At 40.5% G+C, this 26510-nt stretch overlaps 1 protein-coding gene and 1 long non-coding RNA gene across 2 annotated transcripts in view; both read right to left on the bottom strand.

Annotated features, from left to right (window-relative positions):
• Nucleotides 1-8324, bottom strand: part of LOC109323738 — a 14611-nt gene extending 6287 nt beyond the window's left edge. Inside the window, exon 1 of the long non-coding RNA XR_002104733.1 lies at nt 8315-8324. This is a non-coding gene — a long non-coding RNA (uncharacterized LOC109323738). The remainder of the gene's footprint in view (nt 1-8314) is intronic.
• Nucleotides 1-26510, bottom strand: part of PAX5 (paired box 5) — a 266844-nt gene that overhangs the window by 113410 nt on the left and 126924 nt on the right. The window contains exon 7 of the mRNA XM_019555429.1: nt 13611-13740. Coding sequence (XP_019410974.1) covers nt 13611-13740 — 130 coding nt within the window. The remainder of the gene's footprint in view (nt 1-13610; nt 13741-26510) is intronic.

Below are 26510 nucleotides of genomic sequence, written 5' to 3'. Positions count from 1 at the left end.
CTTTAAGAGGAGGTTAGATGAACACCTTGCTGGGGTCGTTTGAGCCCAGTACTTTTTCCTGCCATGGCAGGCAGTCGGACTAGATGATCTGCTCAGGTCCCTTCCAACCCTAGAAACTATGAAACTAAGTCTTTTCCTTGAATTAGTCAGTTTAGACACTAGCAACACATATGAGTAGTTCAAATTGTTTCTTCTGATCTAAATAAGTGTGGATTGACTATATTTAATTTTATCTGCAGCTCTCTTGCCCTCTCCTTCTACAACTGCTAGGACTTTCTGGAACACTTCAGAGTGTTTTCTCATCTTGATTAAATTATTTTGTGCTATTCAGACATTTTTCTGCCTCACCATTTATCCCCTTTTCCACACCACTAGGTGCATGATTGATGCTCAGTGCACTCAGTAATTAACTAAATCTGGTCAGGAATTTCCCAATCATTTTTTTTCTGTTATAAAATGCTGTTTAGTTGAAATCAAACTTTTCATAGGAAATAGTTGATTTCAACAAATTTTTTACAGGATTTTTTTTTATTTTGAACTTGAGTCATTTTGTTTCAACATTATTATAAGAAAAAATAGTGGTATTCAACTTTAAAATGACTTTTCATTTTGAAATTTAAGCTAATTCTAATGACTTTCATTTAGAAGTGGTCAAAATCAAAATGAAACTTTTCAAAACTATCTATATGAAACATTTGGATTTACCTATACCAGCAGTTCTGGGGTTATGATCACAAGTGGAGGGTGTGGAGGATAGCACTTACAAGTGGGTTCAGGAATCCAGGAGCTCAGAACAAGGCATGGGAGGTTACAAGCCAATTTATGGGGTCACTTGCCTGACAACCTGGCTTATTTTTTTCATTTTCAGCATGTGAAAATTTTGTAAACTTCAAATTTTTCGATATTTTGAACAATTTCCATGAGATGGAAATATCCCTTCCTGGTTAGCTGTACCGTTAAACTCTTTTGTTGAAAAGGATGTCAGTAGTGAAAGTATAGCCCAGGCTAACAGAGCACCAGTCAGGGCTTGAGTGATACAGAACAGTTCACTGCTGCTGGTGTCCTGGGTGATCTAAGGCAAGTCATTTTGGGTCCATTTTTAGACATTGAGTCATGTTAAGATTCAGGTTTCCAGAAATGCCTAGATCATTAATCCTAACTAAAGCCAATGGGAGCTGGGCATTTAAGCACCTAAGCACCTTTGAAATTCTGACCCCATATTCTTGCTATGCTTCAGATCCCCATCAGCATAAAGAAGCCATTCCCTTGGAACCAGAGGTGTTGGAAGAAAAAATACATCAGCTATTCTGGGGTTCTCCAATGTTATGATACTTGCAATCATAAAAGTATCTTAGAGAATAAAATAATTTACTCTTTGTTTCTTAAGAGATGGCTGTGCTTTAACTCTCATCTTCCTTATTCCTTATTTCCATTTGGAATAAGAGACTTTGCTGAGGGCCTCTAAAAGTCCAAGTAAATTCTATTTTCTAATGCTCCTTCACCTGGTACTTTAGAACTCTCTCAGACAAAATAGATTGGAGCACCAGAAATTTCTGCTTGAAAGCAGGAGGTGCTTGCCCTTACTTCATTATCATGTTCATCTTAGCTGTTTTCTAATTCCATCTGTCTCATTATAAGTTCACTTGGTACCCTAGGAAGAATCAGCATCCTGATTCTAGGATCAGTCATCACCCTTTTAAAGAGAGGTGCAACTTTTGATACTTTCCAATTCATAGCTGATTTTAATGAGAAATGGTACCATTTTGCTAGCAGTTCAGCTGCTTCTCGCTTAAATCTTTTCAAAATTCAGCTGGTCTTGGGAGCTTTCTACAACCTCATGATAAATTTGTCTCATCACCTCTTTTAAAAGAATACTCTCTTAGAATGCCCATCTTTGTTAAGATGAAGCAATAGATTTCACTGATACTTCCCTGACATTGCAGAGAAGACTGCCATAAAGATGTTGTTTAGTTTCTCTGAAACATCTTTACCTAGGTCCATTTGTGTCCCATCTCCACCCCCCAACCCGTTCCCCAGTATTAGGCCAGCGTACCAACTCTTTCTTCCTGTTTCTATTATACTTAAGACCTTCTCATTGTTTGTGTTGTGGTCCTTAACTATTTGATCACCACATTCTCTTTTAAACCTAATAATCATTTTGCCCATCATGCTTTGTGGTACTTTCTACGAGCTTGGTTTATACTTCTCTGAATGAAACCTAGCTCATTTCAGCATTTACCATCAACACATCTTCAAGTGTTTTACAAAGGAGGTCACCATCATTAGTCACATTTCACAGAAGAAGACGCTGAGGCAGAAAAAAAAGGAGTGATTTGCCCCTTGACTCCCAGCAGGACACTGGCAGGGCCAGGGGTAGAACCCAGATCTTACCTCCAGGGTTCAAATCCAACCATTTACCCATATTTAATTTGTCATGTGTTTCTTGTTTACTGGCATTAATACTTCATGTGAGTCTAAGATAAGATCTTTAGGAAGACTTTATGCCAATTCTAAATTTTGTTTTCCGTTTTGTACCTTTTTTCTTGGTTCCTTAACTAGATGCCTCCCATAAAAAAAAGAATCCCCTTTCTAACTGACAGTTTAATAATGTTGCTGTGTAATACAACCCCATGAGAATGGCACACTTCAATATAATAGGGTAACTTTTGTTCAGTAGTTCAGCCACTATTACTTGGAGCAATTCCTATTTCACTCTCACTTAGAGTAGCCTCCTTCTTGGTATACTCCAAAAACAGCCACTCCAGGAGTTCAGCATTTGGGGTGGCAAGGCATTGCATCTTCATTTGATCAAATGTCACATTGGGATACTGTGATAGTTGTCACTAAAAACTACTCACTACTACTGTGGTAGCAGATTTTGGTGATTTCTGATTACTACCCCTGTTTCAATTAACATGATTAAAAGCCCATTCTGATTCAGAGTTTGTATACACACAGATTCTAATGCATCCTTCTGTCCACTTAGACATTACAGTTCAGCTGAATCTATGGAAACTTCTGGGTCTACTGTTACTCTTGCATCTCAGCAGAACAATTCAGATAATGTCTGTATGAATGGAAGCATCTCTGTCTGTCATTTCTGTTTCCTGTCTGAAGTACAAAACAGGCTTATACTGTTTTTCAGACATCACTATATAGCACTTTTGAGGGCTTTGGATTACTCTATGCTCATTTAACAGCAGTGCAATCTAGCCTCAGCACTGTAAATGAGTCGGGACACATGGGGGTCAGGAGTGTTGATTTCTATTGTAGGCTGTACCAATGATTGTGTAAGTGACTTTGAATAAACCACTTAGGCCCACTAATTTGGGATCCTATGACCCCAGCTGACTTCCTGCCCTTTGGGCAGGGGGCTGGACTCGATGATGTTCCGAGGTCCCTTCCAGCCCTGATGTCTATGAAATCTATGAAATTCTGGGCACCCAAACTAAGCAACTTTGGGTGCAATCCTAGACATGTAAAGTCAATAGAAGCATTTATCTGGACTTTAGTAGGACCTGGATTTCATTACTCATGCCTGATTTTCAGAGATCCTCCAAGTTGAAATGAGTAGAAGAAGAGAGTACATCACCCCTTTGCAAATAAATGCCTTAACTTCCTCAAGATGGCAACCCAGTATCTAAAGGAGCCAAAATGAATGGATGCTTCTGAATATTTTGGCTTTGATCTCTTTTCTGTGCCTGTGTCTTCAACTTTAAAATGGGTCAATTTTACTGCTAATCTATATTACAGAGGTAATCTAATGATAAGTGAATTAAAGTTTGCAAGATCCTTAAGTAAACAGTACTATATTCATACAAACTACTGATATAGATAATTTATACTGAAACATTTTCACCACTGTCTTATTCTATTGTTGAATGAACAGCAAACCACCAGATGAATCAGGTTGCAGGTCCTGGAAGGAACAAAAAACGATTCTTCAGTACAGTCTCATCTAGTGTGCAGATGAATTTGATTATCCTGCCTGCCCAGGCACAGAAGAATTCATAAAAATGGGGGAAAAAATCAACAATGTTTCAATTAAACTCTGTCCTGTCATTAAAAATGACACTTTTGTTTTTGAGATTGGCTGCCTTTCTGAGGGAGTTTATGTGGCCTTTTTTCAAGTCTTTAACATGACAGGTCCTATTGGGAGTGACGAATAGATTATTGGAAAATGCATCTGCACTTTTATCTATTAAGTGTAAGGGAGAGAGCTGTAAATCTGGTGCTATGTTGCTCTTGGAACTAGCATCCACTAACACCAATTTGCACTTCAAAGCCATATCACAGAAATTAAATTATAATGTGGTGATAAACTTTAAGCACAGAGAAAACAGGTGGCATGAACAAAATGTAAAATCATTAGCAAGATCTTAGAGATGTGCAAAAACTGAAAAATCCAATGTTTCCACTGAAATGGCAATTCCCAACAGGAAGCTTCCTGTTGGGAATTGTCATTTCAGTGGAAACATTGGATATTTTTGCCCTTCCCTCCCCACCCCCACCCCCACTGCAAAAAAGTACATTAATTTTATCAAATTTTTGTTTTAAAAATATTGGAAAACAAATTCTGAAAATGTCAAAATCTAAATTGAAAAATATTTCTTTTTCATTTCCAAACCACCTCGTTTCACAATATATTTTATTTTACATAAAAAGATTTTTAAAAAATAAAGAGTTCACTCATTTGTTACACAACAAAAAGAAATTTGAATTTTGCTTCAGAAAAAAAAAATCAGTATTTTGGCTTTTCATTCCAATTTAGAATGGCAGTGTTCTTTAAAATCTCAACTTTTTTGCAATATGAAAAATAAGGTTTAAGTATTATTCATCAGGATTCATTAGTGTCCTACCATGCTAAGCTGTACAAACACGTAGCAAGCAGCAATTCTCTATGCTACAGATCTTGTACTCCAAGTACACAAGGCAGACAAAAGGAATGTTATTAGTTTGATTGTGAAGATGAGGAATTGAGGCACAGAGAAAGTAAAGGAATCATGCACCAGAAGTCCTCAGCAGAACAAAGGCGAGAGCCCTTAATCCATCAAGACTAACTTTCCATAAACCTCTCTCACATAACCATCTTTGCACTCTTCCTGCTTTTTAAAATGCAAGCTATCAAAAATTCTCTTCAAGGGCCAAATCCTGTTCCCAAATGAAATCAGTAACAATAGTCTCATTATCCTTAATGAGACAAGGATTTGGCCCTAAATTAATAGCTCTGAAAAAAACACTGACCTATGCTATCAACCAGATAAAAATATTTTCAAAAGCTCTTTTAATACAAACAGAAAAGAAGCTTCTTTCTTTTCCCCAATGATTACATATTCCAAGCTTCACAATACTTTCCCTCGCTCTGTTGATATTTATGAAAGTTCAGTACATGATAAAAGAAGTTATTACTGTAGTGTTAGGCCCACTAACTTCATTGGAAATTTTCAGTGTGAAAGGATGCCTGGAATTTTTATTAGGCATTGCCCTAAAACAGGGGCAGGCAATAATTTCGGGCGGAGGGCTGCTTACTGAGTTTTGGCAAGCCACCGAGGGCCACACAACAGGCAGCCAGGGGCAGATAAATATTCATTTTCTAAATTTTTTAGGGGCTCCGCGAGCTGGATAGAATGGTCTGGCAAGCCGCATCCAGCCCCCAGGCCGCATTTTGCCCACCCCTGCTCTAAAATGTTCCTTCCTTCCTTCCTTCCTCTTTTATTTTCACATTATATTTTCAATTTGACACAAAAGGTATTTAGCTGTCTCAGATCATCATCAAAAATGGGTCATAAAAGGCAGGTCAAATAAGGTGCTCTCACTAAAAGATAAATAGCCCTTTCCTAGCTGCTTTGGCATCAATCCCAGAGGGTATATCAGGGTTGAAGAGAGCTGAACACTATGTGTTATTTAAACTTTTTCTGTTTTCAGCATGACCGGAATAAAAAAAAGCTAAACTTAAAAAAAAAACCAGTGATTCAGTTATGATAGGAGACCAGTCAAGATACAACGGAGCAAGGCAGTATTTGCTCTAGCTAGCCTTGGGACTTGGAAAAAAAAAGAGTTTGCTCCATGACAGTTATATACCTTATCCATTTCATGTCAGTTATATGTTCTGTCTAGCTAGTTATATTTCACACACCATACCACAATATCTCAGCTCCTTGCTAACTCAGTAGATTTTCCCTTTCTCTAATTTGTATTTAAAAACCTTCTTTTAAGGCCAATAAAAATTAACAGGCCAGGTCCTCAGCTAATGTAAATATCTTTGTTCATGTTCTCAGCCATAAAGACTGACAGAAGCTGAGGAAAACATTGGTTTTGTGAGATATTTCTTATGCTCTATGCTCTCCTTCCTAATTAACTCATGCACATTCCAGGGGATGTTTTGGGATACCATCTTTTTTCTGATAGTAACTGTTTGACACCCTAACATAGGGGCTTTGTGGGCTGATTCCTATGAACACATTTTAAAATATCTGCTATCTTCTTGCAAGGGATAAGGTCAGTTCAAGTTTGGACTCTGAAGTACATGCATAGACATCCCAATATCTAAAATCTACATGCCTTAGCATATGTAAAGAGGTTGGCACCTGCAAAGGACAATTCAGAAATTCTGGAGCACATGGAGATGGCCCATGGGAAACAAGCACAGATATGTCTGAACTCCTGGCCTTCCCCAGGTCTTAGGCACTTGACTCAGGCTGAGCACTAGGTGCCTCTACTTGCTTATGACCTACTACTCCTATTCCTGCTTTGAATGTAGGTGCCGTAGGGGGAGTGCCCACTTTTTACCCAGTGAGTTAGTGGTTAGAACACTTACCTAGGAAGTAAGAGACCCAAGTTTTAGGCCCTCCTCAGCCTGGTAGATCTTAAACCCACAACTCCTTCTTCCTAGAAGAGCGCCCTAAACAACATGCTTTAGGCTAGATGAAGGTCCTCTCCACCTATTCTGTTCAACGCAGGGCACCAAGCAGCCATGAGTTGTGAGGTCAGAGAAAGAACAGGAAATGGAGAGTGCAAGTCTGTGGCATAGTGGTTATGGCACTCCTAGAAGGAGCTTTGGGTGTCCAGTTCTTGCCCCCAGGATACTTAAGAGGGTCCTTGATTAAAAAACAGAACTTGCCTTGGCAGCAGGACTAGGGATCTGCTTCCAGACATCTATTTCAGAACACTAGCACCAGGGAGAGGAGGAAGGAACTATTTCACCACCCCACACCAACTGTGGGTACAAACAAATGTATTTGGGTACAGAATTGATCAGAGCTATAACAAGCACATGATCTGGCCACAGATCTATAAATACAAATAGCAAATCAGCTGTTTCAGAAGCAAATGGGATGAGCACTACAAGTCAGAAGCGTTTACTCTATAGGTCTTGCTCATTCATCTGAGGTCAAATTTTCTCGAGCCTTCAGCCTAGGCCTTCCTCTGCAGCTTTTGGTGATAAAGGCAACAGGATCAGGAATGTCAACATGGATGCTTTTGAGCCCCACCCTTGGATTTTGAAGCCCCCATCCTCAGCTTGACCATAATCTGAACAATACATCCAACTGACTGACTGCCCAAGCAAAGAACACAAAAACTAGCTCCTTTTAAAAAATTGCATCCATCAATTGTTCAAGTACACTACCATCCCATCAGCCAACCTCCCATCCAAGGGCTCAGGAAGAAGCAAAGGCTTGTTTGAAGCATTCCAAGTGAGTGAGCCATGCCAGGCCTCATCAGCCTGGAGGAAGAACTTTTGTGTGGTCAAAGCGTAGGAGACGGGCCTAGCTGACTCCTAGCTGTGCCCTAGCTTCCTGTTTGCTCTTGGACAAGTAGTCTTGGGAAGGAGGATTCTAGCCCCTATTGGTTTAAAGATGCCCTGTGAACAAGATTCAACCTCTAGCTCCCACCACCATCCCGCAAGGCATCATAATCAGTTTTGAATACTTTCAGCCAGGTTCCATTGTACAAAACTCTCCAGTTCAGCTATCTACCCCCAATGTTGCTCCTAGCATCAGGAGTGATAAATAATTGCAGTAATTTAACAAAACCTTTGGCAAAACTCTGGCATATAAATAGTAGCCACAGCATGACAGGATGAATAAGACATGAAGTAGACTAGAGATTCATGAGAGAAAGTTATCCTATAAATTTAGGCACTGCAGAAGAAAAGAATCTGTCTGGTATGGACCAGCTAGTTAGCTAATGCACTTCACTGAAGATATCAGGATAAATAGGGATTGCTTGTCTCACAGCCATTTCTCTAATTCGGTAAGTTAATTCCATTTTAATATAAACCTGGTAAAATATTTGGGAATATTGAATGTGAGACAGATTCATATTGTTTTAGTCGTATAGGCTTGGATCTGTGGAGAAATAGCTATTTGGTCCAATATTTTATAGTAAGAGTACCAGCTCCACCGTCAGAAATAAATAAATAGCACTGAATTTGCTAACACTGGAGTAACTTGTTTAGCTAGGTACATTTTCCTTGCTTACTCTACGTTCCATTTAGACAAGTCTTGAATGAATTATGTCTGGCGTCCTGACTCTTGTTGCGAGGCCATGACAGATAATTTAACATGATTGCCAGTCAGTGATTTCCTCCTCCCCCACTTCCTGAAATGACATTTTTCAAGGGGACTCTGCTCTGAGTTCTGTTCTTCTCCCTCAGTCTAAAGTACAGGCAGGCTCCCATATTTGGCTTCATGGGGTTGTTTCTAAGATCATCACAGATGACCAGGATGACTCTCTCCTGCCTGGTCCACTGTGCAGCAGTAGATGCTTGCAATGAGTCAGAGCAAAACATATATAAATGGCACCTCTTCTCCCGGCAAAGCTTTTCTCTTCCTCTGCATGGGTGTAAGGGATTAAATGAGTTGAAAGTCTATAGTAACCAGTTTATTAGTACCACTATTATGGACAAAATCAAAGTCCAGTCCTTGTAGCACTGCCTCCGCAGCAACCTAGAGAGGGGATGTAATGGAAAGATAGTCTTGAGCACTCCTGGCAAGGTAAATGACAAGGCTCCTATGCTTAAACATCCCTAGTGAGAACAAAACAAAATCTGCTTTTGATGCTTTGTTTCATGCTTCCTATTGCTAACAGAGCAGGATAGGGTTTGTGTCAGATCCCACTTAAATGAAATGTTCTTATTTGGCTTCTTTGCTAAGCCAGTCAATGGTCTCATCCAGTCACTTCGAGGCACTGCTAATGCAAACTGACTCTCCAAGCAGCTGCAGTCAGGGACTGCCTGTGGATTTGTCAATCTGCCCCCGGTGCTGGAGTGGAGAGCCAAACGGAGGTGTCAATTTCAGCGCCACTTTGTCCTCTCAAAGTGATAGCGACCAAGCTGAAGTCAGCAAGCCGGAGCAGAGAAAATACATCTGCAGGTAATTAGTAACAATCAGGGTCTGCTCTGAAACTGCTGACTACAGCAGTAATGAGCTGGGCACATGTCATTGGCTTGCAAATGGAGAACGCGCTTATGAACCGTGGCAGCGAGCAGTAAGAGAAGGGATTTTTTTTTTAACTTAATATTTAATGTGGCATAAAAACGATGGAGAGAAATCGAGTGGTTCTCTAATCAGATGTTTAGCTGGCAGTCCATAACACAAGGGGGCTGGCGGATGAAGTGGAACTGGGAACTGTCATCAGAATTTCCCTTTGCCATAACAAAGACCTATTTTCAAAGGTGTGTGCTAGTGTAAGTGCCAATGTTGAAGCAGTTCTTTTTGTTCAAATGACATCATGACTGATTTAATCTACCTGTCTGCTAGGAAATGTGTACTGTACATTTCATATCCACAATTACCCTGAGGATCTCATTTCTCAGTGTTGTCCAAAACATGGCCTTGAAATAAAAACAATGAAAAATTGTGATCATAATTCACTTATCCTCTCACTTCTCAGCCTGTTTTGCATTAAACTGTTTTATGAGATGGCTTAAAGACTCAAAACTCACCATATGAACTAGACTTAGGTCAGTTTGCAAATGGAAGGCCAGCACTGTCTCCAGACTTTCTCATAAAAACTGCTGAAGCTTGAACTGCAGATTTTAGCCTATCAAAAGAACCAGATTAGTTTTCTTGGCCACAATAAAACCCATTTCTCAAAGTCTTGTGACTATATATTTCAAGATCTTCATCCTGGAATATGAGGCTTTTAAGCCCCCTGCACATTAATAGCCTACTGTAGGCTGAAACATGAAGCACTGAAGTATTCACTGCTTTGCTTTACATGAAAGATGCCCTGTATAAATGATTTCAACCAAAGACTTCTTCTGGGGTTTACAGTTCACTTGTCAATTTTTGTAAACATAAAACAGTCCCTGGATCTCTCAGCAATGAAGATGTTATAACAAGCATGTGTATCATTTAGTGACTTATGTTGGAACACCAAGTGAAGAGTGACAGCTATCTTCAAAAGTTCATAGGTTCACTCCAGCTGAGCACCAAAGGTTTTGAACACTTTGCTGAAATTCATCCAAGCTATCCCAAACTCTTGGGCCTGCAAAACTGAGCTGGAAGTACAAGAACAAGCCCTCTTACAATATTTTACTTGCAGTAGGTCTTTGATTATAGTTAGGTTGGAAATAACACAAGACAAGGTATATGGTTTATGGTGGCAATCCTGTATCCCCTGAACTGTACTCTTTCAAATGCCAATGAAGACAGGTTTGGCCGATGCTGATTTCAGGAATGTTAAAAAAGAAATTGGTTCTATTAGTGTAAATCTGTACTATGGATAGCAGGACAGGTCAGACACTAAACTCCTGTTAAATAATTATATGCCTAAAAACCGTATGTTGTTCTGATTCACTCTCTCCCTCTCGCACTTTCCTTTCCCCATCTCTTTGCATCTCAGATTAATGAAAGAATTTTTGTAGAACCAGTTCAGTTAAATGAGACCATCTGCAGAGCTGGGAGAGCACAAAATGCCCTTTCTCCTCCTACCACCTCCACCAAGTCTATAGTTTGTCCATAGAAGATAATACCAAACAAATCATGCTTCTCACTTAGAGCATCAGAGCTACAACAGTACTATAGCACCACTACAGGATTTCTTTCAACTTTGTTATTCAGTGATATTAGATCATTTGAACCCTGTGTTCTAACCATTAGATCAATTCATCACAGTCATTAAGATTACATATAACTTCATTTCTAAACAAATCACACTTAGTCCTAACTTAAAACAGAACAAGCAAAGCATACTTTCTTTTTTCCTTGTGGTCAAATATAATTTAGTATAGTGCATTAAAAATTAGAATGGTAAATAAAAAAGCATGATCAATTTCTTATTAGTTTCATCTGAAGGAATGGCGGCTCCTGTGCTTTGCAGGCCTAAATATGCATTTGTTTTTTTCAGATAAAACTTTAATTGAAGTAAGTAGGAGTTTTTCCTGGGTCCTTCCCTTGTAAGCAGCCTATTGACAAAACTCTTACTAGCATATCTTGAGAACATTATCTGGGAAAATATAATCTGATTCATAAATTTAGTAAGCTGTATCTTAAGTTTACAGTCTCTCCTCACAGTCTAATTATTTTAGTTGCTCATCTCTGGACTGCTGTTCTTACTAGATGACTTTAGATGAAATTAGGTGACAAGAACTGAACATGATATTCCAGGCAAAAGAGATCCCACTGATTTCTATAATGAGATTATAGTGTCCTCATTCTCATTCCACATGCATGTTAATAGCTCCTTTTCTTGTCTGTCCACCATTGCCCATTGAAAAGACGTTTTCTCACAGCTGTCCACAGTGATGTTCAAGACATTTTCCATGAGTTTAATTTAAAGCTCAGCAATATGTCTAAGTAGATCAGTTCACTCTCTCAATAAGCATTTGTTATCACTGAATTTCATCATACATGCTTGTCCAACCATTTAATTATCTCCCTCCAGAATTCCATACAATCTTCCCTATTCTTGACTAACCTACATCACTTTGTCTCATGTATAAGTTCTGCCACACCAGAGTTTACGCTCTACTCCAGATTATTAATAAGTACGGGAAATAACGCTGAAACCAGCACAGAACTTTTCAGCAGCTCTCTGTAGCCTTCGGCCAAGAAGAAAATTGACCATTTATGTCTACTCTTTCTTTTCTCTCTAATCTACTTTCTAATTCAAAATATAATTTATTTTAAATTCTGCAGCAACTTAATGACCTTGCTAACCTCTTGTTAAGGACATTTTCAAATATTTTGAAAGTCCAGATAACTTACATTAGATGGTTCTCTGTTACCTTTATGTGTCCCCGTTTCCCCTCCTTACATGGCATTGGTTTTGGTGAGATGGATTTAAAGTTAGGTGAACCCACAACTGCACCTGATCTAAGCACTTATTAGTCAATGGGACAACTCCCATTGACTTCAATGGCAATTAGGCTTGTCTGTTATGCCAGGGTGATTCCTGCCTCAGCAACCACATGACTCAGAGGAATATGCATGAAGTGCAATGGTGAACAACTCGGTCATAACCTGTTTGAAGGGAACATTTCTCCTTAACTCAGGTCAGCTATGTTTTGTCTTCCACCCTAAAGCTGGGAAATATACCCCAGTTCACATTTCTTCTATGTATTTATCCTCTTAATGTAGATTTATCTCTCTCTCTCCAGATAAATATCCATATGCTATGAAATATAAATGTGATTTTCATTATTATCCATATAATCTGGATAATATTATCCATATAATCCATAAAATAATATAAATATATTTGAATCTTCCAAAATCTTGGCAAGCATTCCAGAGGTTGCTTATACTTCATGCAACAATAATGAACTAGGCTTTCAAAATGGTTCACTTATGATGCACAACCACCCTGCTCTCAATACAAGATGGCAGCACCCTAAAAATATCAAAAAATTCCCTTTAGCCGCTAAATTAAATTCTGAAACTTATACTGGGTGAAAAGGAGGAAAAGCTAGGGCTGAAATCTGAGCCATCACTAGGCTGATGTTAAACAAAATATGCAAGGGTAGGAAAAAAGCCATACTCAAGTTCAAAGAGTCCTTACCCTTAATATTACCCAAGTCTTTGGGGACTCTGTTTTGTGATTCTGTGGTGCTATCTTCAGCCTAATTCCAATATCTGCTACCTAAATCAGACAATCAGACTATTTTGAACATTATCAAAATCTAGCCATGGCCAACTGTCCTTGACCCTTATACATGGCTCTGATTGTTACAGAAATACAGTAGAATTTTCACTGCTATAATTATGGTGTCATTTAAATGGTGATCCCTAGGGAAAGCCTAGGATTCCAAAAATGATCCAAAGCAACTGTAGCTGGAAGAACCAAATTCACCCATAATCAATCCCATTTGAAATATCAGCAGTGTTCAGTCTGGACACATATTCAGAAATGACAAACCCTACTGCAGAGACAGTCTTGATTTTTTTTGGCATGCTTGTATGTAGCATTAAGAAATGGAGATGTAAAATGGCACGCCGCTCTGTTGACCTGAGGGAGTTTTACATTACATGAGCATCTAGCCTGGACCTGCTATGTACAAACACCAACTCCAAAACTGTGCATCAACAAGTCATTGCACTATTTCCCCCAATATGCCATCATACACACTGTTTTGCAGGATCCATCAGTCTCTTCATATTTCTTACCTGTCACAATAGGATATGATTGTGGTCCTGGAACACTGGCCCCTATATCTGCTGAAGTTGGGCTTGTTATATTGGCTTTCATATCATCTAGCCCACCAGCTAATGATGCCATGGCTGAGTATTCTGTTGTCTAGAAAAGAAAAAAAAGAGACACCTCAGCAACAACCACTGGATAGTCAACAGACTTTACTCGATACATGTAGTAAAATGAAATAATCTGGAGGGCAAAATTAAGCCCTAAGCCTTTTGTATTGTCAAATTAACCTCATTAAAAACTCAGCACATTTAAACTGTATTGCTAAATATGTCATTGAGACCACAGATTAAATAGGATTAATCTTTGCCACTAGTGCTTGGGTAAACACAAAAAATTGGTTTCTTGACTGAAAAGATGCCAGATTGTTATGATTAAGCAACAAATCTTTCTATACAGTAGCCCACTATAGAGCAAGTTGGATGACTATAGCTGTTGAAAATAGGCAATTCACCTGGTAATAGCTCATGGTAATAAAATCAAAACATCATTACAACCTTATCATCTTTCATGAGAAACACACCTGAAGAAGAGATAAAGGTCAAAATGTCACCAAGTAACCATTAGTGAACACAACAGTTTCTTGCAGGTCACAGTGCAAGGAATGGAGTCAGCATCCAACACTTCTCTCAAACCATTTCCAGTCCCAAAGTTATTTCGAAGTAAGCAAAGATGGAACATCACCTGGGTATATTAGAGATCCACTGGTATCTCAGGGAAGATTGTGAAATACCATTGTCCATGACTTGTGTAAATCAACATGTCTCTAACTAAAGTTAAACTGATTAAAATTTTCTTCAAGGTCAATAAAAGTATGATGATTTACACCAACTGAGGCTCCAACCCGGCATTTGGAAAGAACTCCATTTTGTGGCAGAAAGTTTATCTATATTTTCCTCCCCCCGCACTTTCTATTATCAGAGCCATTTACACAAAACTATAAACTTTGTTCTTTAGAGTTCGTCTTCTCCTACTGCTATCTTCAGTCAAAGTTATAATCCCCTTTTTGTAAGATCATAATCATGTCTGTACCAATCAGAAGATTAAGACTTCAAGTGAAGAATAAGCAGAAGGAACAGATAAACTTTTAAAATGTAAGGCTGTTTCCACTGCATTACTGCAGGTAGTGTCACTGCTCTGCAAACTGGAATAACACAGCAATGAATTGGGTCCTACGTCATTCACCACATATAGCTGTTACAAGTATTTTCAAAGGAAGAGACAAATACAGGAAATCTCTTAAGTGAATATGATTGTGCCCATATATGACACTCTTAAACTTTTCCAGGAGGCATCAGAATGTTTCAATGCATGTTTTGTAGCTTTGTTTGCAGTTTGGCATAAATACCAGTGTGCACTTCTGTTTGTAGCTCTGAAGCACTGTGGCTGGTTAAATGAACAGGAATGAGAATTATACTACTAATCTACTAACAGCAGGTTCCCACAATTGAAAACAAGCCCCTCTTGAATAGGCTTCAGATACAAACGATGAAAGGCACCAGTATCACCTGTCATTTTGATGGGTCTTCCATAGGGAATGCTTGCAAGTGGGCAGGCCAAATAGTCTTTGCCAAGGTTGTAAGTGCTGCCCATGTGTGCATGCTACTGTGGCAGAGGATTGGCCATGCAACATTCTCTGAACTCAAGACTTTTCAACTAGGGGAGCAAGGTCAGACAGAGTCTCAAGTCTCCTATTTCCCTGCTTGACTCAGATCTCTCATTTTCCCCAGTCTTCAAAAGCCTACCCTTAGCCTTGACTCCAAAACTATCCCAGCCTTCACACGTCTTCCTTGCACACAAATCTGCCCATCACTGCTGCTTCAACAATACATATTGTATATAACACAGCTTCAACTCCACCTCACTGCAAGCCTCATCTTCTCTAGCCTTGACTATTACCACCCTAGAGCATTCTTCAGATACTCCCAAACAATACTGCAGACCTTCTTCTGGTGTTGCAAGGTTTAGTGCAGCAAGATATAGCTTCATCTGCTGGTTCCTTGCTTATTTCAAGGTCCTGTTAAAAATTGCTATCATTTTTAAAGGAAACCTGCATTGCCCTGCTCAGTTCACATGTGCTCCTCTCTTGTTTTTCTGTCTGTTCACTTCAGCCATCCAACACTGGTTATCTCAACCCCTGCAATCCTCATCTCTGCTCTTACTGTAAGAACCCTATTCTACACAGGCCCTGCAGCTTGGAATAGTCCCCATGAGTTGCACCTTCTCTTTGACTGTCATTTTATAATGCCTTCTGTATCCTCTTATCTTCACACTTCCTATGCTATTTTTGCTTGTATTTAGCTTTGCAGTTGTGGTATTTAACTATAAACTCTTGGGGATACCCGTTGTCTGAAAAAATATGTAAAATAGAGTGGTGTCATTGCCCTTTAAAAATTCACTGCATCTTTAAAAGTTAATCTGCAGAAATAATAGAAATAGGAGACTGTAGAAGCCATTTAATACAAGGAAAACCTGCCTTCTTGCACTGACCCTGTAACACTGTGCCTTAGCGTAGCCTGAAAACCTATAGAAACTACACAACACATTAAAGTACATAGATTTGAACTGGTCAGCAGTGAGGAAATCTCTTCAGAACCTCCTAATGAAAAGAAGTCATAATCTTGACTGACAGCTAGCTTAAAGGCAGTCCTAACATGGCTTAATGGTTACCAGAACACCATGATAGGGATAATTAGCCTAACACTAACACTGTACAAGATGTTACAGTTTGAACCTGCCTGATGTAAAATGTCAGTCTGTGCTAACAGGCTAAGCCAAATGTAGACCTTGTGTAAATGGGTGCCTTTCTCCTGATCCACTTACAGGAACTCAGATTTGGCCTGCTTTCTGCAGGTGAGAGGCATCAAAGTATGCAGCTGCATGGGTGCCACTACTACTGCCACTGCAGCATCAACTATGAAGCTGACTCTCAGCAAAATGGAAGTTTTATGGATTCAGGAGCTGCCTGCAAGGGCTGAATATTATTACTTCCCCCTACCTACTCTATGTCTGGACATCTTTAGAACCTCTAGTCATTCATTTCAGAACAGGGAATATCAGTATCAGACCTCACACTTTAGCTATCACTATAATTAGCCCAAATTAAAGCCAAAATAAAACAAAAAAGGCCTTTCAGATTTGCAGAAATACTTCCAGGAATGGATTCCATTGCCCTTGTGTAAGAGTCCCATACTGCTAAGCATAATTGCTTAATATTTTGCATAAAGTCTGCTGGTTGCCTTGGAAAGCCCACACTCCTTCCCTCTATCTCTGGGAACATGCACCCACAGTGCCAATGTTAGTCTCTACAAGCACAGTACAGAGCACTTACTTAGGCTTATCTCAGCAAATCAACTACAATCTTCCAAAGTAGCTGATTTGGCCTGAATCTTGAGACACTTTCTTCTGGTTAGAATAATTAAAATTGTCAAGAGTTTTCAGAAAAGATTGGCAGAAACATCCAGATTCACAGCTCTACCCAAGCTGAACACAAAATGCCTGGGTAAGAAAAGGAGGCAAAGGTGGCTTTGTGTTGCTTTTTCCCCTACCATATTCTAGAGCAGTCTAGCCCACCATAAGTGAGAGCTGCCTCCAATCTGTCCCAAACTATCCATCTGGTTAGGGCCTAAAGGAGCTCCTTTGGCCATGCCCTTTTCCAGGGAAATGCCCTTGATACATGCCAGAGTGGGAGGGGGGGTAATATAAAGGCATATAGGGGCATATATAGAGCTATATACCACATTGAGGACCTCCCACCCCCGCTTTGGGACATCCTCTGGGGTTAGGGCTGCCAACTCTGCAGTCAGAGCAAACACAAAAGGACTGAACTGAAACCTACAGCGACATCTCTCATACAGGTGTTCATTGGTATTCCAGGGAACTCACTCAGCGAAAGGAATGGGACAGGGTCTCAGCTGTGTGAATCATAGTTGCCTCAGTCAATAAAGCAAAGTCCTCTACACATGGTCAGTAACAAATTTGGCTGCTAGTCAGTAGCCTTTTTCACACATCTCTTCCATAAAGCAATGTGTTCATATCAGACAGAAAAGAATGCTACTGACTACATGTGTTTTTCCCCAGCACCAAAGCTGTTAGCAAGTCCTAGCAACACCCTAGCTCTCTTGAATTTGCTCACTATTGTGGGTCAAAGTTCCTATGTCTGTTGCTAGTGTACTCAATATGAGCATGTATCACAGGCACTGGTGCCGGGCCAACACAGCAGTGATTAAATGTACAATGGCATCCTGGGCCAGATTTAGCTTGGCATGCATTACTGTCCATGCCGCTTTGATTTTCCTGCAAAAAGGGGCATGCACTGAGAGATGAGGTGTAGTTTAACAAGCCGATTTATCATCTGAAGCCAGCATTTGCCCCTATTAAAAGCTGAGAACCTTGAGTACAGAGAGGAGAAAAGATCCTCTGTACCATAATGACCAGTCTTACAACCTCTTCATGGCCCTGAAAACCCCAGGACATTAGGCTCTGGGCAGATAATATATTTGCTATCACACTACTACATGCCCAGCACTTCATAAACAAGTAAAGTTGAAGAGATCTCTGCCCTGTGTAGCTTCATACAGGTACAACAATATAAACACCAAAAGCAGTAGGCAAGGCTAACAACCCTGATTATTCCAAGTTGTTTCCTAAATAAATTATTAGCTTCTCAGCTGTAAAGTTGGTAGCACTGGATTTAAATTGTTCTAGACCTGCACCTGCTTCTCTCTGAGTATGATGATTGATGTGAGGCCCTATTCTCTCTTGGTCTTGCTCCAGAAGAGCACCTCATTTCCATTCCTCCCACGAGGACATCAAGAAGAGCAAACTTTGGAAACTCGATGAACTGGCAATTCTTGGAATAGCCTTTCCTCTCCCTTCTTCTTTCTGCCTCCCAAATCTTGTAATTTCATCTCCAGTGAGCTTAATCAACAAGGATCGTTCATAAGAAATAGCTGTAGAAACTTATTTATATTCTACAAGGGCCAGATTCTATTCTACCTAATAGTTGTGTAAGTGGACTTTGGTACCTAACTGCTATTCTGTTCCAGACTGTTTGAGTCCGTGAAGAAATATGAATACAAAAGGTGGGTGGATCCTCCTCCTAGTTGCTGCTTTTTTGTGACTCGATCTTAAGAGTCATATGATACTGTTACACAAGTAGATGCATTAACGGGCTTTCAGAGAGTTGATCAATGAGGAATAGAATTACATTTAGGTGCCTAAGTCCACTTAGATGCTTAACAGATAGACACCCTTCTGTCCTGGTTTGTGGTCCAAGATTTTTACTTCTTTGCCTTTTCCTAACTGCAACACAGTAGAGTGGTCTTTGGAATGGCCAGGGAAGAAAACACCCAAATCTACCTGGGTACAACCAAAGTACCCGTATGTCATCAGGAAACCCGACCTGCTTGATACCAGAAAAAGCATGAGTCGGGTGTTTGGTACCCTAAGAAATTACCTGAAAAATGACTGCCTGGGGTTGCACCAAGTATTGTCTCATCAGCATGGAGCACCACTGCCATAGCATGAAGGAGAAAAAAAACACAGAAATGTAAGAAGGAGGATATATAAAAGGAGAGCAGTGAGAAGGAAAAAATAAAGATTTTGAACAATTATGCAGGGTTTCTCTTCCTTTCTCTCTGTTTTGAACCTCTCTCCCCCAGCCCATCTAAGGTCAGGAAGATGGGATGCGGTATGCGCTGCAGACTGACTGACAGCAGCAAACAGCTGCTGCACCTATCTCTCATACACAGGCACTTTGCCTCAGCAGAGGTAGCCAGGGAGGCACGGCCCACACTGTGAACAGAAAAGAGGCAATGCCTCACCTACTCTGAAGAAACAGATGGAGCCCTCACGCCACTTCCTTTGTCTGCCTCCTTCTCTCAGGTTTATAATAGGCATATTTTCTACATTCCTTATTTTCTTTTTAAAACAGTGAGACACTAAACACTGGGCACTAACAGACACTCAGTTCCCTGTTCTAACTCACAGCACTGCACAGAAAGTGCCATGAGTTAGAGCAACCCACCCCCATCCCACCCACCCAAAAGTCATTCACTGCTGGGTTGGGGTGTGGGGGATGAAGCTTCACTTTGGAGTCAATCCAAGAGGAGCTGTCTGTATGCAGCTTCTCTTCCCTAACCTCACCCTGCCCTCCCAGCTAATGTACTGTGTGAAAAATGAGAAGGGGGAGAAGGGAGGGGAGACAGCTCTGGGTTGGTGTTTGCCCAGCCTAAGCTGAGTAGGGGCACATGGATTGGAGCCTCCCCAAGATGGGGGACTCCAATCCAAACCCCCCACTCCAGATTAGACTGGGCAAACCCCAACCTTGAGTTCCCCCCGCCTCCTTTCTATTCCTCCCTTTCTGTAGACAGCACCAGGAACAGGGCTGGCCTGTATCAGCCCAACCTGGTCATGGGCAAGGACAGACAGAAATTAATGAAAGTAATCTGCTTTGGCGTACCTTCATCTGAACCCTTATTATGTGAGTGTTAATTTGTCATGTGATCGGGCATTTTTACAGCTTTCTGCAGCCATGGACTTCTGTCAGGGCACAACCATAGCACTTTCAAGGGGCCAATTGCACGACAAATGTCACTTCTGTCAGTGTCCACTGTCTGTGCTAAATAGGATCTTCCTGTTGGTAACAACCCCAGGAGTGGCCCCAAAGAGATGTTCTGAGTATGCAAGAAGTGACACAACAATAGTTTACATTTACACAGCATAGCATGTTATCTGGGAACAATGATGCACTTTGTAAACATGAGTTAAATCTCACTAAACTGCTCCACGAAAACTTTTAACCCAGCAATTATATAGAAAGGGAAACTGGGGTACAGACTGCCACATTTGCTGTTGGTCTAGATATGTTATTTTCATTGGCAGCAATGGAGTAGAACCTGTTTATGCCTATGGATGTTTGGTCTCAGAATATTTGAGCTGTTTTCCCATAATCATTCATGTTAGGAACAGAGGCTGAAACAGAAATCATGTTCCTGCCTCCTGTGATATGCACTAGACTCTAGAACCAGAGGGAAAAAATCTGCAAGCACAAACCATCTCTACCAGTGATGGTCCTGATGCTTTAAACCATTTTGCCACACTGTAAAGGTTAGAAGCTGGGGTGATGGAAATTGCCACGGTATCACTGAAATCAACAGAGCCACACTGATTCACAGCAAGTGAGACCTGGCTCTCAGCCTCTTCTGCAGTCTGTGATATACCAAGAAGCCACTCTACATCATGAGGGGTATCTGACCAAGACACTGGGATCAAGCTGGAAAAGAAGGCACAGAAGCTGAATGGTAAAGACTCCAACAGTTTGGTTTTAAGAACATCCCTCCAGAGTCTGATGTCTACATGGGATGGAAGTGTGACCTCAATTCTGGCCTTCATGACACTGGCCAAGCAGGATTGTCAACAGCCTTAACTTCCATTAACTGTTATTCTCTGACACCGGAGACTGAGGGCAGAGAAGTTCAATTCCTTTTCACTGCTCTAAGGCTTTTTCTGCATTTCTTCCCCATGGATGGGACGGAACCCAAATTAATGGTGGTATACACCTCACTGTCACTGCTACATTCCTGTGACACCTAGCCAGTTCAAAATTGGCATGGTATATTAACCCAAACACCTGGATGACTCTCACAGAGGGTGGAGAGGCTATCATTTGTCTTTCCAGATTTGAACTGGGCAGATACAGGAATACTGAAATAAGCTTTTACTGTCTGGACTCATTTCACATGGAATACTAGTGTCAAAGCCTCCTGTTTGATCCAGCTGCCTTGAGCTCAGTGAGGATTTTTCTGCTCCTACCTGCCATTCCCAAAACGTTCTGAACAGCATGGGAATTCCAAGAGAAGCTGCTGATGGACATGTTAAGTGATGCTCAAAACTTGCTGGTATGGTCAGCTGCAGCACTGCACTATTCCTATGCAGTGAAGTGATTCGCTTTTTGAGTCCAAACTCTACTTGCTTCCCCCTTGGACTGTGACACCTTATTTTCCTTCTGCATGTACCTTAACAGCGATCTCCAGACTTCAGAATCAGATTCCCTCAATTATTGATCTGTCCTTCCTCCCATTAGAAAGGAAAAAAGAAGCCTGTACTTCCACTGTCCTCTGATCTTTGAACTAATTTTCATTTCTCTTGCCTTTCCTGCTCTGAGCTGCAGGAGTGGCTGTGGCCAACTTTCCCTTCTGTGGTCTCCTTTTTTGAGGCTTATAGTGGATTTTTATTTTCATATAACAGATGAAGGTAAGCCTGCTCTTAGAAGAGTTGGCTTCTCCAAAATATATGAACAGTAAAGAAAAGAAGAGGTGAGAGAAACTGGAAGGGAAAGCTTGCTTGCAATGTCTTGGAGCCTCATTGTGCTATGCTGATTGAGATAATTTATAATGTCTCGCTAAGAAAGAAAAAAAGGGCCAACATGAAATGCTTTCTTCTCTGCCCCTCTTTACTTTGCCTTCTGAATCCACATAGAACAGCCAGTGACACAAGGAAAAGAACAGGTGCCTAGAGGGCTCTCTGCGCAGCCTTTAGAAAAAGCTGAGAGAATCCAAATCATACTTTGGTTTCAAGTTCCGCTCAATTTTCCAAACCACAACTTCACAAAAATTAAACAAACAAACAGTGTTTGTTCTTTTCTTTTGCATCACATAGGTAGATGCCTCTGGGCCCTGAGAGCTGTTTGGAACATTCGAAGGAAAAGAAAGACATGTCTGTAGTGACAGAAGGTAGAACTGTCAGAATGTAAGATAATCCAAACGATGGGTTTCCTTGCTGGTGGTGCTTCTGTGCAGCCAGCATATATATTTTTGTCTTTCCTGCAGCTAATGTTACAGCAAAATGACAGTGGGGCACTCTGGGCTTCTCCTAAAAAAATGACACTCTTCTTTTTTAAAGGATACATGTTTACTCAGCAGTGTCCTCACAGTGTACAGAAGATGAAAGGGGAATTCTACGCCCAACACTACACACTTATAGTTCAGCCTGCTACTTGATACAACCTCCCAATACTCCACTACACATCCAATTTCAAAAAAATCACCATGAATAGAAGCACTGAAATGAAAACCCATCTCAAGCTCAATGTTAGTTGCTTGTTTCTTTCTTTTGCGTGTCCCACTTACGAAAAAATTCTTGGTACCTTCCACTGGGTAGTTGAGTGGCAGGAGTCTTTGAGATAAACAGGCAGTCTCTAACCACACATACACACATGCTAGGAATGAAGACCAGAATTTGATCACCAAGCTCTGCTTCCATACTTTTCTCCAAAATCAAAAGCAAACACCACAAGGACTTTGCCAGCTATCCATCACCATCCACAACATCACACACAGCAACAGAATCATCTCCATTTTCATCAGAAGAGCTAGAACTTCATACAGTAATGTCATCATGCCATAATACAGAAAAATAAAATAAATAAATAATGGCAGAATTAGCAAGCACCAGGCAGGCTTTCCACCGAAACCCCCATGTCAGGCTCACAAAGGGAAAAATTTGTAACATTCGACATGGTTGGGAGATTTTAATCCAAAGCAGCTCTAATTAATCTCCTCCGCTTTTCAGAAACCCAGTGCCACATACAGTTGCATGGGCACTGATGCTGTTGTGTCTTAAATTTTATGGGAATGGAAATTTCATTACAAAACCCTCCTCCCCTACTCCCCACTCCTCGTAGATTTGAAGTGGGAAGGGATCTGAAGAGCTATATATCAAAACCTACTCTCTCCCACCCCCATCCATTTTATTATTTACATCACATTTTCTACTCTATCTAGCACTATCACTGAACCTAATTCTTCTTTGGGGTAAATCCTATTTACACAACTAATCAGGGCTGAACTCCAATTTCCCTTTGTTTTAGGCAACATTTGGCAGCTTCTAATTTAAAAGACATGAAAGTTTGATTTCAATGATGGAATCTTTTTCTTTGAACAAAATATTTTAAAATCTCCCTTTAATAAAAGATTATTTCAAAAAATTAACAGCTGAGCTTCATTTTAACCCAAATCCAATTAGAATTGTGGCAATCCCAAGAGATTCTCCCTAAGAGAGTGGGAATTATGTAGTGCACCCTGCCATGAACAGATTTACTCCAATACTTCAAGATAACTGACCTGTTTTTGACCTAAATCTTCAGATTATTTGCATGCTGGAAACTATATGCTGCATTTTTACTGTTTTATACTGAAATCCACAAGCACATAGAGTCACTCTCAGTCTTTCTAAAGGGACCCCCAAATCCAATCTAAATGCTTAGAATTTACCTGTTGTTTTCTTTTATACATATAAATAGCTGCATTTCCATTCTCTCTTTGTTCCTCATTTTCATTTTGTTCTAATATCTGCATGTAAATGTCTGAAAATAGCATCTGTAATTGAGGATTATGAAGTATAGCCAGCTCCTGACAGGCTGCTAAGGAAGATGGATTATCCTCATTTTTCTGTAAATTTTGTCAATTTTGGAATTCATAAGCTATCAACACTGATCAAAATGTGACCGCACAGCTGTGTCAAAAAAGAAGGGCGCTGTGACGACGTAGCTCCCTTGCTCGCTGAAAAGATTGGCTCTCCCTCCCTCCCCCCACCAAGCACAGAGTACTGTATGGGAATCATTCCTGGCTACTTTTGGTATTTACCAAAATATATCTGTGTGTGTGTGTGTGTGTGTGTATAGATCTATAGATATATATTTAAATAAATAAATTGAAAGTACGCAAATTCTCTGGTGCGCTGATTCAAATCACAAAGTGTAATTTATTGCATGTTCTCCCTTCTTTATTTATCCCTAAGTAGTAAACACGATTTCTATTCAGGGGTCTGTTATGTTCCACTCCTACCAGACAATCACAGCACACTTGAAGCAATTGTTTAGCCTCTTCCTCTCAATTTTCCCATTACTGGGAGTAAGTACTGTTGGGACTCTTTAATAGCCCGACTGCAGCCCATATCAATAACAGATGAGGTTTAATCGTCCAACACAAAAATTATTTAGGCTCAGTAAGGACATTCAATGTCATTTGCATAATGGCATTTCTATCCTGCGCACCTAACCCATCGTGCATAAACAAGGCCCTGGGACCATAAATAATAATAAATCATGACGTCTGGGCTCCTCTTGCTGTAATAGGAGCCACTCTTTGTAGAAATTATTTCAGCAGGAAATGGGCACTGTAATTTTAAAGACATGTGGCATGCCACAGATCAGTAAATCACACACACATACACATACATACTCACATGCACATACTCCCCCCAAGAAGCTGCCTTAAGTGAACAACAAAACCCCATGAAAGAGCACTGAAAAAATATTAACACTTGTGGCTGAAATTGTTCTTTTTATTTTTAAACAGGAGAGGCAAATTAAATAAAAACAAGGGTTGAATGGTGCACATTTGTTTTTGCGCATGAATACGTAGGACTGACTGATTTCATTTCAAATTTGAACTGTGCCATGTCTTCAACCTTAGAGATTACCCAGAGAAAAATTAACTGTGGTGGGGAGCAGTTATTTCTAACTAAAATGAGAAGTGCTTAACTAGATATGCCTGCATGGATTTAAAGAGCAGGGAAAACATGTATAATGTCTAGGAGGAAACTCACTGTAGCATGCAGTAAAACAGCAGAAATGCCTACCATGGAGTGTACAAAGACATGGACAAAGCACTGATAGCCTTCACCTGAAAAGATCCAAGGTGAGTGCACAGCTATCATTGGGGTAGATAATGTGAGGGTTCCTCCATTGTCTAAAAAAGAGGTGTTCAAGCAGAACAATATTTTCTGGCTCACCGTCAAGTCTGATTAAATTACAGTACAGCAGATATTAGCAGAAGGGCTCGATTCTCTTCTCCCAACCATCCTACTCTGGTGGAACCAACAAAAGAAGAGGATCAGGCTCCACCCCATGGTATACAAATAGAAAGTGCATCTCTCTCTCTCTCAGCATACAGGTGGAACAATTACAAGAGCAGATCAATAACCAGGTATGCATTTAGCCATCAGGTAAACAATTCCAGATTTAAAACTTAAAAAAAAATGTCCACCTATTCCCTAAACCCACCAGGAATTAAAGGTAGTGACCACAAGATGCAAATTTCATTGCTGAAGTATTTTTCTGTTGCTGAAGCTCTCCCCTAAGCTTTCCCCTAGAAGCCTAATTCTCTTCTCCTTTGCAATTATGCAGCTGTTTATACCGCTGCAAAGTCAGGGGGTGTCTCTCCTGAGTGAAGTGTACTTTACACCTGCTCATCCTAATTGCTGCTCAGCTATACATGACTAAGAATCTAGAGTCAGCCCTTCTAGTCTTCTTTTACCCCTACTCTATTCCTATTTTACTAGCCCCTGTGGAAGGAGCAAGAGTACAGAACAAGACTGAAAATATTATAATGCCAAGCTGCATGGGCCACACATCATGGGGGTGACTCTTCTGGAGTTCCCCACACCGACTGACCCCCGCCCAGCAGAGTGTAGCCTGGCTCCACTCACAGCCATGTGTGCAGCCCAGCTCTGCTCCCAGCTGCACAATGCGCATGCAACTTGGCTCCTGTCCCCCTAGCTCAGGGGTGGGCAAAATGCGGCCCGTGGGCCAAACACGGCCTGTCAGGCTATTCTATCCAGCCTGCAGGGCCCCTAAAAAATTAAGAAAATTAATATTTATATGCTCCTGGCTTCCTGCCAAGCGGCACTCGATGGCTTGCCAAAACTCAGTAAGGGGCCCTCTGCCTACAATAATTGCACGTCCCTGGTCTAGCTGAACACAAAGTGCAGGCAGCACAGATTCCTCTCTGGCCCTCCTTTCATAGTTTCATAGTTTCATAGTTTCTAGGGTCGGAAGGGACCTGAGTAGATCATCTAGTCCG

This window comes from Crocodylus porosus, unplaced genomic scaffold, assembly GCF_001723895.1.
Source record: "Crocodylus porosus isolate Cpor-Errol unplaced genomic scaffold, CroPor_comp1, whole genome shotgun sequence".
Classification (NCBI taxonomy): Eukaryota; Metazoa; Chordata; order Crocodylia; family Crocodylidae; genus Crocodylus; species Crocodylus porosus.
This window is presented reverse-complemented; position numbering and strand designations above follow the sequence as displayed.